This window comes from Tenrec ecaudatus, chromosome 6 (genome assembly GCF_050624435.1).
Source record: "Tenrec ecaudatus isolate mTenEca1 chromosome 6, mTenEca1.hap1, whole genome shotgun sequence".
In the NCBI taxonomy this organism is placed as follows: Eukaryota; Metazoa; Chordata; class Mammalia; order Afrosoricida; family Tenrecidae; genus Tenrec; species Tenrec ecaudatus.
The window spans coordinates 66,864,866-66,878,086 of NC_134535.1; the positions used below are offsets into that span (position 1 = coordinate 66,864,866).

At 40.3% G+C, this 13,221-nt stretch overlaps 1 protein-coding gene across 1 annotated transcript in view; it reads left to right on the plus strand.

The window, feature by feature from the left end:
- The window catches only part of C6H12orf56 (chromosome 6 C12orf56 homolog), a 91,833-nt gene that overhangs the window by 53,241 nt on the left and 25,371 nt on the right, over positions 1 to 13,221 (plus strand). Inside the window, exons 4-5 of the mRNA XM_075553233.1 lie at positions 994 to 1,396; positions 5,954 to 6,027. Coding sequence (XP_075409348.1) covers positions 994 to 1,396; positions 5,954 to 6,027 — 477 coding nt within the window. The remainder of the gene's footprint in view (positions 1 to 993; positions 1,397 to 5,953; positions 6,028 to 13,221) is intronic.

Here is a 13,221-nt window from a genome sequence, read left to right on the forward strand (position 1 = left end):
AAGGACACCTAAGAAACATAGTCTGAGGAATTCCAGTCTCTATCAGGTTGATAAGTCATGTCTTTTTCATAATTTGACCCGTTTGATGCACATTTTTCCTCCTACTCTATCAAGAACCTCCTCTTGTGATCCCTTTCAGAGCCGTGAAGAGTGGATGCCAGACACCATCTAGCTTCTCTGGTTTCAGGGTCCTAGAGACTGATGTTTACATTGTCCATTAGTCCATTGGATTGTCTATCTGTGCTTTTTTTCATTTCATTTTATTGGGGGCTCATACAGCTCTTATCACAATACATTCATCCATCCATTGTGTCACGCACATTTGTGTCATTTATTTTCTTCACTTTTTCTTGCTCCTGATGGAGATAATGAATTACTTTTCAATTTGAGAAGTTAAGAGGGGGTGTTATTGAATTTCAAATGAAGAGAACAGATTAATTTAACCAGTTGGCCTATTTAACTGGCAGAACTATAATATCCATCGTGATTTTATTTATGCTGCCAAATAGAATTTAGAAATTCATAATTCCTCAAATAATAATTTTTATATAACTGAGGAAGTAACAGGCATATCATGTGAGATTTTATTTAATTCCCTGAAGTCATTTTGCTGGTTTCACAAGAAACATATGTGTTGCCAAAAAGGAGTATTATAACATAAGAAAATATGTAATCTATATACTAATTATTAACTTGTCAATCCATCGAGGGAATTTGCGGGGAAATGTTGTTTGTAAGAACAAAGAAAAGCTGTCACTCACCATAGTGTTCTCAAGGGTAGTCTATGCTGTAACATTCACTGGGCCTCCATTTCTCTCTGTGACAATAATATTACCTCTTTCCCTTAGCAAACATTTTTAAAAGTAAAGACGTTCATTTCTTAGCATTTTAAATTAATAGAATTGGGTCACTGGTTTCTCTTTGTTCCTTATTGCTAAATCATGAAATTCAAACCTTTCCATATCATAATTAACATTACATTTTACTTGGCAGGTATCACCAAGAGAGCATAACTTCCAAGGACTCAACTATTTGTCCTTCAGAACGCAGGAAGCTGCCCCTCCCAAGCCAAGATGCCTTTCGACCCCTACCTATCCCCTCCAGGGGGAGCTATCAATCCACACCAGGCACTGGCAAGGCAGTCACGGAACCAGCTCGCAAAATGAACATAAAAGAACCCCAGGGACTTGGTGATCACACAGCCGCTCTACATGAAAGCCCTTTCAATTGTACTGGGAACGGAAATGAGTTTTACATAGGAAATTCCCCCCAAGCCTCCCTTTTACAGAGCCACCCAAACCTTGAGAAAAAGGAGTCTGAACTTCACTTGTATATTGTTTCCACAACCTCACCAATATTTCTGCACTTAAAAAGCTCCTGGAACAACTATATTCTAGTAAGTGTCCTCATAAGATAACCTCACCCTGAGTGTTGTTTTTTGGTGCAATGCTGCCTTCCCTGATCATCTGCTTATTTTGGAAACTGACCCTTGGAATGTAATAATATTGCCAAAGGCTGAATGCACTGGATACCTGGAGAGATGACTTTATTTAGGCTATTGCAACTGGGAGAATGCTCCTTAATAAAACTTTTGAAAGGAAAGAGGCTGACAATTTTCTAGAGACAGATAAACCAGGGTCATGGGTCTGTCTCAGGAGTCACAAGAAAGGGTGGAGACAGGTCTTACTTCAGAATATTTAAGAGCAGGCTGGTCTTTGCAGTTAACTGGAGGAGATTTCTTAACTGTCCCTACTTTTGGGGAGCACAAGGCTCAGTAAAAGTTCAGATTGTCAATACATTTCTATATATTTTAAACTCTGTATATATGTGTGTGTGTATGTGTATATATGACATTATAGAATATAGGCCTATGGGAGTCATTGTCATCTCATCAGATGATTTTACCTAGAAATCGTTTAGTTTGAGTCTCTTATTTTACAACTGAAGAAAGAGAGGCACCAATGTCTTAAGTACTCAAAATGACATACTCCCATTTAGAAATCCTTATGCTACAACAGAATTCATTTTTAAAAGCAATTTATTAAAGAATATCCTTTAAATGATCTTCAGAATATGTACTTCTATTATTAACCTTTAATGTAATTATTTCAGAAATCTAGAAAGCTAGGAAGTAGGAGGTTCTAGAAATGGCTAAACATTGTGGAAAATTATGAAGAAATGCCATGGGGGCTACATCTGCTCTCCTCTGACCTCGCTGGGGGAAAGGAAAAGCTCATTTTCCATGAGGCAGAGGTTCAGACGTGCCTCCGCCTTCTTTATCCTATTTTCATCTTCCCTAGCACTGTCTTCTATGCTGAGTTCAACTCCCATGCCACTCTACTTCTCTGCTGGGGTCAATAATCCTTTGCGATGGCCACACAGAACCCACAGACAACACTCATGATGAAGGAAGTTAGCAGGATACAAGTCAGGATCAGAATCATGAAGTATACAGTTCTTTTGTCCTCAGTGTTCCTTCTCAGCCAGGCTGGTTGGCTTTTTCTGGTCCTCAGCCTCTCAGCAATACAGTCTCTTATCCTCTGGCCTGATTAGACAAGTACTACAAAGCGCCTTTAGCTGTGGCAGCCAGCTTCTTGTCCAAAGGTACTCAACTATACCCTTCTGTGGCCCAGAAAGCCTACTGTTCTGTGTGCCACTCTGTGTGCTGCCGCTGCCTCTCTGTGCAGGGATCTCAAATATATTCCGTTTTCAGTTCTTCTTTCTTGATGGCCATAGGAGTCTCTATTCCTGCTTCTGCAATTCCTCACTATATACCCAGTGCAAGGGCAAAACTGACCAGTCTCTGAGTCAGAGTCCTCTACACCTTATTTGCATGACTTCCACCTACTCATTTGGGGGATATTGCAAAGACTATTTGACTATGCAAACACATTCAGCTGTGTGCATCATAATAAACTGTGGGTGAACTTGAGAAGAATGGGAATTCCAGAACTCTTCATTGTGCTCATGAGAAACTTGGCTGTGGATCAAGGGGTAGGTGGGCTAATAGAACAAGGGCCTACTGCACGGTTTAAAATCAGGAAAGGTATACATCAGGATTGTGTCCTCTCACCACACTTGTTCAATCTGCTCTACTGAGAAAATCATCACCAACGCTAGATTACATGAAGAAGAATATGGTATTCGAATTGGAGGAAGACTTACAAGGGGGAGTCCCCCAAAACCTGGCCTTTTTTTCAAAGCTATGCATTTAATTTTTTAAAACAACCCCTTTAAAAAAAACCTTCAAAGTACTCCCCATTACATTGGTCAAATCTGCAATTCTATTCTTGGAAACATTTTTCAAACTCATTTGTTTGAACAACTGACAGCACCTCCCTCATTTTTTCCCTTCGCCTCTTTTACATCATCAAATCACTGTCTTTTCATGTCCCTCTATATCTGCAACAAAAATAAGTCACCTGGAGTGAGGTCAGGTGAGTAAGGTGAATGAGGCAAGAGAGACATCCTGTTTTTTTTTTTTTTGCCCCAAACTGGCACACTGAGAGGGCTATGTGAGCAGGTGCACTGTTGTGGTAGTAAAACCAGTCCCCTGTCTGCCACAAATCAGGCCTTTTTTGTCACCTACTGTTCCACAATCTTTTCAGAACCTCTAAATAGAAAATTTGATTAACAGTCTGACCTGGTGGAAGGAATTCCAATGACGAGTTGATATTTTGTCTGTTCAGAAAGTTGATGGATGTCCAGAATGAGGTTTGTCATCAATCAACTGTTTTGTGAAACAAGAAAACCACTCATACACTTGCGTTTTTCCCATAGTGCTGTCCTTGTAAGCTGGTTCAACATCAGAACGTTTGTGCAGCACTTTTCCTGAGCAGCAAACGAAAGCCCACAGCTGCCCGCTGTTCTCTTAAATTTGACCATCACCAAAAACAAGGTTTGAGAGAAACTGCTTTCAGGAAAAAACTCACTCTAACCAGAGAGACTCTACCCAGGCGCGATGCCACTGAGCGCACTAACTCAGAGCAAGTTGTTCAATGCTCACCTAGTGGGAAAAATGCAGACTAAGAAAGCTCTGATCACCCAGCGTAATTCCGTTTTGGGGGGGGAGTGGTACCCCTCATATTAACAACTTGAGGTATGCAGATGCTACAAGCTTGCTTGCTCAAATGGAGGAGGAATTGAAGCACTTGCTTAAGAAGATCAAGGATTGTAGCTTTCAGTATGGATAACAACTCAGTATAAGGAAGATCAAATTCCTCACAACTGGACCAATAGGTAACATTATGATAAATGGAGAAAAGGTTGAAGTTGTCATGGCTTTTGCCTTACTTGGATCCATAATCAATGCTCATGGAAGTCAAGAGATCAAGAGATGCACTGCATTTGGTAAACGTGCTGCACAAGACCTCTTCAGAGTATTAAAGAGCAAGGAGGTTACTTTTATGACTAAGATGCGCCTGACCCAAGCCGTGGTATTCTCTATTGCCTCATATGCATATGAAAGTTGGACAATGAATAAGGAAGACAGTGAATGAATCGGTGCATTTGAATTATAGTGCTGGAGAAGAATACTGAAAGTACCATGGACAATTAAAGGACAAACCAATCTGCATTGGAAGAAGTAAGACCAGAGTGCTCTTAGAGGCAAGGATCGCAAGACTTTATCTTACATACTTTGGACATATTGTCAGGAGAGACCAGTCCCTGAGAAGGACATCATGCTTGGTGGAGTGGAGGGGCATCAAAAAAGAGGAAGAGTGTCAACAAGACGGGTTGACACAGTGGCTGCATCAATGGGCTCAGGCATAGGAACAGTTGTAAGGATGGCATAAGAGCGTGGAGTGTTTCATTCTGTTGGGCCTAGCAGGGTCACTACGGGTTGCAGCCCACTTGATGACCCCTGACAACAACAGAAAGACTATGGCTAGAAAGACCGTGCCATGTAACTTCACTCCGTTGCAGGCTATCTTTATGGCTCTTCTAGTCATTGCTCCTTTTACACTTGAAGGCTTAATTTCCCCTCTTTGAGTTACCTTTTCAAATATTTTCAAATTAGAATTCTAGATTTACAGTGACATAAACATTTGGATTGGACCTCAGGGTTAGCTTTTTAACTAAAAAGATCAAAAACACTTACGGTGTTGTGTGGGTGAAAGTTTATAGAGTCCCTGGGTTCCCCATCTGACAACTGACCTTCCTTTCGTGCTGTGACATTCGTTGAGTGCCCTCACTGTAACAAGGCTCTTCTCATACCTTCCCTGGGTTCCCCCTTTCCACTCGTCCTTCCTGCTTTATGAATTTGTTTTTAGGCAAATGCTGCTGCCTGTTCAGTCCTTATTTGCTTGTTCTGGGAAATTTGGGTAGGACTTTGATAAAGCACAGACGTCCCTGGGATCCCCACTCTGATATTAAGTCATAAGATGGGGTAAGCTTATAAGGAGCTGCAATTCACCAACATCTGCTCTGTCAATGCCATCTTGCAGGCCCAAACCACCACCTCCTATTGAACTGAAGTACATGAATGGTCCTTAAAAGCAAATGAGAGCTATTTTGTGACATGCATAAAAACATCCTTATGACTACTTTATTATTATGTCAACCACATTACTGTATCTGGAATTGCTTCCTTAATGATTTTTATCTGTGGAAAGATACTATGAGAGACTTCAAAAGGTTCATGGAAAACTTTCACTATCTTTCAATTCCATTTGTCCACAAACTTTTCAATTCACCCTCATGTACTATATATTAAAACAACACTTGACTAGCTGACATTATGGAACCATACCTACTAGCTCTGATTTACATACATGTCCTACTCAAAGACAAAACTTTAAGAACAACTATTGTGCAATCAGGGACTGCCTGTTGATTTAGGGGTTCATTCAGCCTCCATGACTGCAAAACATCTCGAGTACATAAGAATTTGAAACAAAGGGATTATTTTTTCAGCAAAAATTCTAATTATTTAAATGTTTCCCTCTTTCAGAAAGGCACTCTTCTACAAGATCCCCTATATGCTAGTGAGTTCAGTTCTGCGATTGGAAATCACAAGCCGTATAGGTAAGGCATGATGACAGTGCTCTCTCTCTCGTTGTTTCCCCTGTCACATTTATACGCTTCCCCCAACTCTCTGCCTGGAGCAAACTCAATTACCCAATGGAAACCACTTCTTCTTCACGTTTTTAAATCACTTTATTGGGGACTCATACAACTCTTATCACAATCCATACATCCATCCATTGTGTCAAGCACATTTGTACATTTGTTGCCATCATCATTCTCAAAACATTTGCTTTCTCTTTGAGCCCTTGGTATCAGCTCCTCATTTTTCTCCCTCCCTGATCTCCCCTCTTCCGTGAACCCTTGATAATTTATAAATTATTATTATTTTGTTATATCTTACACCATCCGACATCTCCCTTCACCCAATTCTCTGTTGTCTGTCCCCTAGGGAGGAGGTTATATGTAGATCCTTGTAATCTGTTCCCCCTTTCTCCCTCACCTTCTCTCCAACCTCCCAGTATCGCCTCTCTCACCACTGATTGGAAACCACTTCTTGTATATTCCACAGGACCTTTATATGCAGATGCTTAGTCAGCATCTGCCTTCTGAATCCAGCTTAGCTCTTGTGTTTCCTAACTGCGTGCATGCTGCCCTTGCTCCTGATGGCCTGTGCCACCGTCCTGGGTGTCTGCTTTAAGTCTCTTCTCCCCTTTACTACCTCCCACCTCCAGCCAGTCACCACGTGCTTTGCCATGCTTCTTTAACTGGATCGCATCTTCATCCCACTGCCACCACTTCAGGCGGAACTCTCTAGCTTTCCTCCCTTCACATGTGCCCCTCTCTAGCCCATCCCCCACTGCACCCAGAAGCACCCTTCCAACATGTAAATCCGAACATGCCCTTTCCTCCTCAGACTTTTTGGCTCCCCAGTAGTCTTCAGGTGAAGTCTAAACTCCCCTATCACTTTCAAGTATCTTAATAATCTGTCTTCTTATTTTTCCATTCTGAACTCTTGTGTCCCCATGCCCACCTCCTGCCCTAGTCTCCCTCTTCAAGTAAACTCTCTATTACCAGAAGCTTCCTATTTGGCGGGCCCTATTCTGAAACCCTCTTCTACAGTCTTCTTCCCCGTTCTCAACAGCTTCAGTTCATCAAGTCTTAGCTCACCAATCTTTTCTTCTAAAGGTCTTTTCTTGACCTTTCAAAACAAAGCACATCCTGTGCTTCAGTGTCCTGCAACACTTCCTAGTCTATGTCTGATTATTTGCTGCCTTTTATGCGGTGTGTTTCTTCAGTGTACAGGCTGTACCTTGGTGGCCAATAGGGACACAGTGTCTGCCTTTATACAAAGAATAAATAAATGTCATTGAATAGAGCCTGGAACTGGAAGCTAAGGAGTCCGAAGTACCTTATCACAACTTTTGTCATAGTTTCATTGCGCTTTTTTCAATAGTCTGCCTTATACTATATTTATGTGTACTTACATTGTGTAGTACTTGTAGCTACTTGTGATATGACTATCTCTTTCAGTAGATTGTGAGCCCTGGAAGGCAAGGGGTAAGTCTTAATGTTTTTTTTTAAATCTTCTTTAATCAAAACCATCCTTTGCACATAGTAAGCACTCAGTGAATTGGCAATGTCAACAATTTTGAGACAAAGTATATCATAGGTTTAAATTTTGAGAAATGTATGATATTGAGGAATACTAGGACAGTTTAGGGAATGAACTAAAATTAAGTTAACTTTAAAACATGCATGTTCAAGCCCACATGGAAGAAGCACACCAGTCTGTGCAATCACGAGGTGTCGAAGGGATCAGGTATAAGGCTTCATCAGAACAAAAAAATCTTACCATAGTGAATGAAAGGGGAAGTGCAGAGTGGAGACCCAAAGCCCATTTGTTGGCCGCTGGAGATCCCCTTGCAGAAGGGTCTAGGGGAGGAGATGAGTCAGTCAGGGTGCGATGTAGCACCGATGAAGAATACAGCTTTCCTCTAGTTCCTAAATGCGTCTCTCCCCCCCGCCCCGCCCCCATCATGATCCCAATTCTACCTTGCAAGTCTGCCTAGACCAGAGGAAGTATACTAGTGCAGATAGGAGCTGGAGGCACAAGGAATCCAGGGCAGATGATACCTTTAGGTGTGAGTGGCGATACTGGGAGGGTGGAGGGAGAGAGGGTTGGAAAGAGGGAACCTATTACAAGAATCTACGTGTGACCTCCTCCCTGGGGGACAGACAACAGAAAAGGGGGTGAAGGGAGCCGTCGGACAGGGCAAGATATGACAAAATAATCAAGGGCTCATGAGGGAGGGGGGATCGGGGAGGGAGGGGGAAAAAGAGGACCTGATGCAAAGGGCTCAAGTGGAGAGCAAATGTTTTGAAAATGATAAGGGCAATGAATGTACAGATGTGCTTTATACAATTGATGTATGTATGAATTGTGATAAGAGTTGTATGAGCCCCTAATAAAACGTTAAAAAAATAAAGAGTTGTCCCACCACCACCTCAAAAAACAAACAAACAACAACAACATGCATGTTCATTGTACGCCAAAAAGGAACCATGTTTCCTTAGAGGAATGGTTGATTCTAAGCCTAGAGAAGAAGATATACAAAATGAGCCCCAAGCAGCTTAATATTCTGGAAAGCAAACACTAACAGGGCCCTAGCGAAAGGACACAGGGACCCACCTTTAGGGGCCCAAAATGGGACAACTTGAGCACCAGAAAAAGAATGATTGAAACATAATAATTACATAAAATATGTTTAAGAGCATAATAATTATACAGCTCTGTGTAGTGATATGCCATGGAGAGAGCTGCTAACACACCCAGAGGAATAAAACTTGCCGAGCTCTATTAGATGTCCATATGGTACCAATTCCTTATTCTGCAGACTGACAAGCAAAATAAAAGAATTAAGGATTTATTCTGTGTTTCCTGTCTGAGCTGCTACAGCAGCCCCAGTTGACGAGGGAGCATTCCTTTTTATAGCGTTCTAGTTAATAAGTGTGGACAGCTTAATACAATTAAGAATTCTAGAATTGCTACTTTTCAACCACTAATGAAAACATTGGACAAAAAGGTGAAGTGGAACTTCACATTGGAGGGATTCTACGGCGAATGACCCAAATGACCTTAGCATGACCTGGACAGGGCAGTGAGATTTTGTGTGCGCCTATTTATTGCAATATGAAAGGCATAACACCACCTATGAAATATCTTTTTAAAAACAATTAAATTGAGTTTGCCTTGAGTGTGTATTAGAGATTAGGAAAACGTTCACAAGATTTGAAACAAGATTGACACAATGAAAATTACTGAAGTTGAAAATTTTTAAATAGAAAGTTATGAAGCTGGGTGATAGATACAATAGGATTCCATATTTTTCTCCATTTTTGTGTACATTTGAAAATTTATTATAATTAAAATTTCAAAAAGGCTTAAACACCTAAGGAAATATAACAATTTATTTAGGCCTGGATTTTAACAAATCACGTAGGAGAAACCTTCAAAGAGTTTGTGGGAAAATTCCATATTTTTTTGAAGTACCTTTGGACAAAAGACATTTTAAAGACAATATAGGTCATTTGAATATGATCTGGGCACCGGGCAAAACCAAAACTTTTGTTGGATATAATGATGATATTGTAATAACCTTAATTTCCTTAGATTTAATGGGAAAACACGTTCAATTTATTCTCAATAAATTTTATTTAGAAATGCTTTCTGAAGTATGTTGGGATTAAATGACATGGTTAAAATTTTCACATTTCAGATGTTTACTCTAAAAAGTTTACACTAAAAAATAGCACTTTTCATTTTGGTACTTTATTTAAAGTGGCTTAAAGCTAGTTGTATAATAAATTTGATGCTAACTTTATATATATATGCCTTGATATTTATTCCAGAAGTAAAGAAAAAGCGTTCTCACCCTCTCTCGTCTCAGGAAAAGCAGACTTTGTGTTAAGTTAACTGAAAGTGTATTTAACATGCACTGAGAAGGACCTCCGTGATGCCTACGAAATTATCTGTTTAAAAGGAGTAAATAGATGTTGGGTTTTCAAATCAGAACTCTGTCACAAGTATGACAGTTCTATAACCTGACCTTTGTAAATGGAATGCACACGATTCTGAATTAATATATTTTAAAAAGCTTTCTTTTTGGCTGTAAAGCATTTTGCAAAACTAAGATGCGGTTTATACTAAATGTCTGAGGAAAATATACAGAAAAACAGAGCTTATTAGACCTAGAATCCTTCTGGCTACTTAATGTTGGCGAGTTCCTGTTTTTCACTCGATGAACCTCCACTTGTCTGTCCGTTTGTCTTACTGTGGCAGCTTGTGTGTTGCTGTGATTGGAAACTGTGCCGCTAACGTTTCAGATCCCAGCAGGATTACCCATGATGGGCCTGTTTCAGCAGAGCTTCCAAACTAAGGCAGCTAGGAAGAAGAAACCAGGAGCCCATTCCTGAGGAATCAGCCACTGAAACTCTATGGATAGCAGCAAAACCTTGTCTGATACAGTACCAGTAGATGACCCCATCCAATTGGAAGGCATTCAAAATGTGACTGGGCAGGAGCTGCAGTTGTTGCTAGGGGCCATTCAGTTGGTTCTGACCCATAGTGACCCCATGCACCATAGAAAGAAACACAGCCTGGTCCTGACTCCACCATCCTCACAACGGTTCCTGTGCTGAAACCCATGTTGCAGCCACTGCTTCAATCCACCTTCCGTGAGGCCCTTCCTCTTTGTTTGCTGCCCCCTCTATGTTACCAAACATGATGTCTATCTCTAGGGACAGATCTCTCCTGACAGCATGTCCAAAGGATGTAAGACAAAGTCGTGCCCATCTTCCCTTAAGGAGCACTCCAGCCAAAGTTCTTTCAAGACAGACTTATTTCTCCTTTTAGCAGTCCATGGTACTTTCCATTTTCTTCTCCAGCACCACAATTCAAACACAGCATTTCTTTTCCGGTCTTCCTTATTCAGTGTCTTCCTTTCACATGCATATGAGACATTTGAAAATGCCATGGTTTCGGGCAGGCACACTGTAGTTCTCAAAGTAACATCCTTGCTTTTCAATATTCTGAAAAAGACCTTGTGCAATCAGATTCCCCAGTGCAGCCCATCTTTTGATCTCTTGACTGCTGCTTTCACAAGCACTAATTGTGGATCCAAGCAAGACAAAATCCATGACCCCTTCAACCCTTTCTTCATTTTTCATGACGTTACCTACTGGTCCAGTTGGGAAGATTTCGGCCTCCTCTACATTGAGTTATATTCCATACTCAAGGCTGTAATTCGTGATCTTCATCAGCAAGTGCTTCAAGTTCTCCTCACTTTGAGCAAGCAAGGTTTTGCCATCTGCATAGTGCACACGAATAAGCCTTCCTCCATTCTGAGGCCACATTCATATCACGTCCACGTACAACCCTGACACATCCCTCTTCTAATTTTAAATCAGGAAGATTGGACGGCACCTAAACTATAGCATTTTTGTTATATTAGTGTATTTATATGATTTGTTTATATTTAAGTTACATAATATAATTTTCTAGCATTATGCTTTTCTTATGTAAATCTGGCAAAGGAAGTTTGCCATGTACATAAAAGCAAATACTCCCTAAATGTTCAAATAAATTGTGATTATAGATCACGTATCTGTAGAAATATAAAATGCTTAGTCTTATTTAAATTTTTGAAGTGTATGAGACCTCAATTTATGTATGAATTGATGTTTTAGGATGAAGAAATTCATGTGCTTTTTCCTATTAATTTTTTAAAAATGTTTTATTAGGGGCTCACACAACTCTTATCACAATCCATACATACATCAATTGTATAAAGCACATCTGTAAATTCATTGCCCTCATCATTGTCAAAACATTTGCTTTCCACTTAAGCCCTTGGCATCATCCTATTAATTTTTAAAAATAAAAATATTAGTTTGATATCACAGTCTATTAGAATAGGTAACAAAGAATTAAAAATGTTTGTTTCTGTTACAGAGCCGTTAGATATGTAAATGTGCAGAGAAAGACCAAAATTTAGTGAGACAGAATATACTGTATATACTAGAATATAAGCCAACCCGAGTATAAGCCAAGGTACCTAATTATTACCTGGGAAAGCAGAAAAACTGATCGACTTGAGTATAAGCCTAAGGTGGAAAATGCAGAAGCTATTGGTGAGTTTCAATAATCAAAACAAATGAAAATAAAATTACTGAAAATTGAGACATCATTGGGTTAATGTATTTAAATATTTATTTTAAATAAAAAACATAAATAAAAGGACAAGTCATTTAACATTAGTAAACCAGCACAGTAAGTGGAAAATAGATTCAACAAAAACAATAAGGTATCAACAATGATACCTTAAGAGTACTATTCCCTGAGTTCAATCAGCAACCAAGCTAAAATGTAAAGAGTTAAAATCCTTCAAAACTGGATTCCTCATCATCATCCGTATCCCAATGCAGAGCTTCAGCTGGTGTGAGGTCATCATAGACGCTGTCCTCACTGAGATCGCCGTCATCACCATCACTGCTGTCATTTTCATACAAAGCGCAGTCTTCACTGCCATCCATAGCATTACTAATAGTACATTTCTGGACGGCACGTTGCACCATGTCTTCTGGAATGTCTTCCCATGCATCTCGAACCCACTTTGCTATTAACTCTATGTCAGGCTTCATGAGATTTCCTCCTTTTGTTAGTCGGCCTTGACCAGATGACATCCATTCATGCCACATCCTTCCCACATGGTCTTTAAAAGGCTTATTCAAAGATACACATCATAGGACGGCTCTGATTGGTTAGATGCGAGTAAACAAACATTCAAAGTCCTGCCGCATCAGTGGAGCTTTGAATGAACAGCAGAGAAATGGCAATCAACCGCGAGATAACAGGCGCTCATCCCATTACCTCGTGGTGGTGGGGGGGGGGCAGCGAGATGTTACACCTCGCTGGAGTACCACGGACCCATGTATAAGCCAAACCCCAGTTTTTCAGCACATGTTTTATGCTGAAAAACTCGACTTATCCACGAGTATATACGGTGTTTTACTTAGATAACATGTATTATTCACTGTGTGCCAAGCCATGCAGTAACTAAGTAAAGTATCAAAATAGTATGACAGAGTAGGTACAATTACCATGACCACTTCACAGATGTGGAAACAGAGGCATTGAGAAGCCACCCAGCTGCCCAAGATAAGTCCCCGCTGAGAAGAGGAGGAATCGGGCTG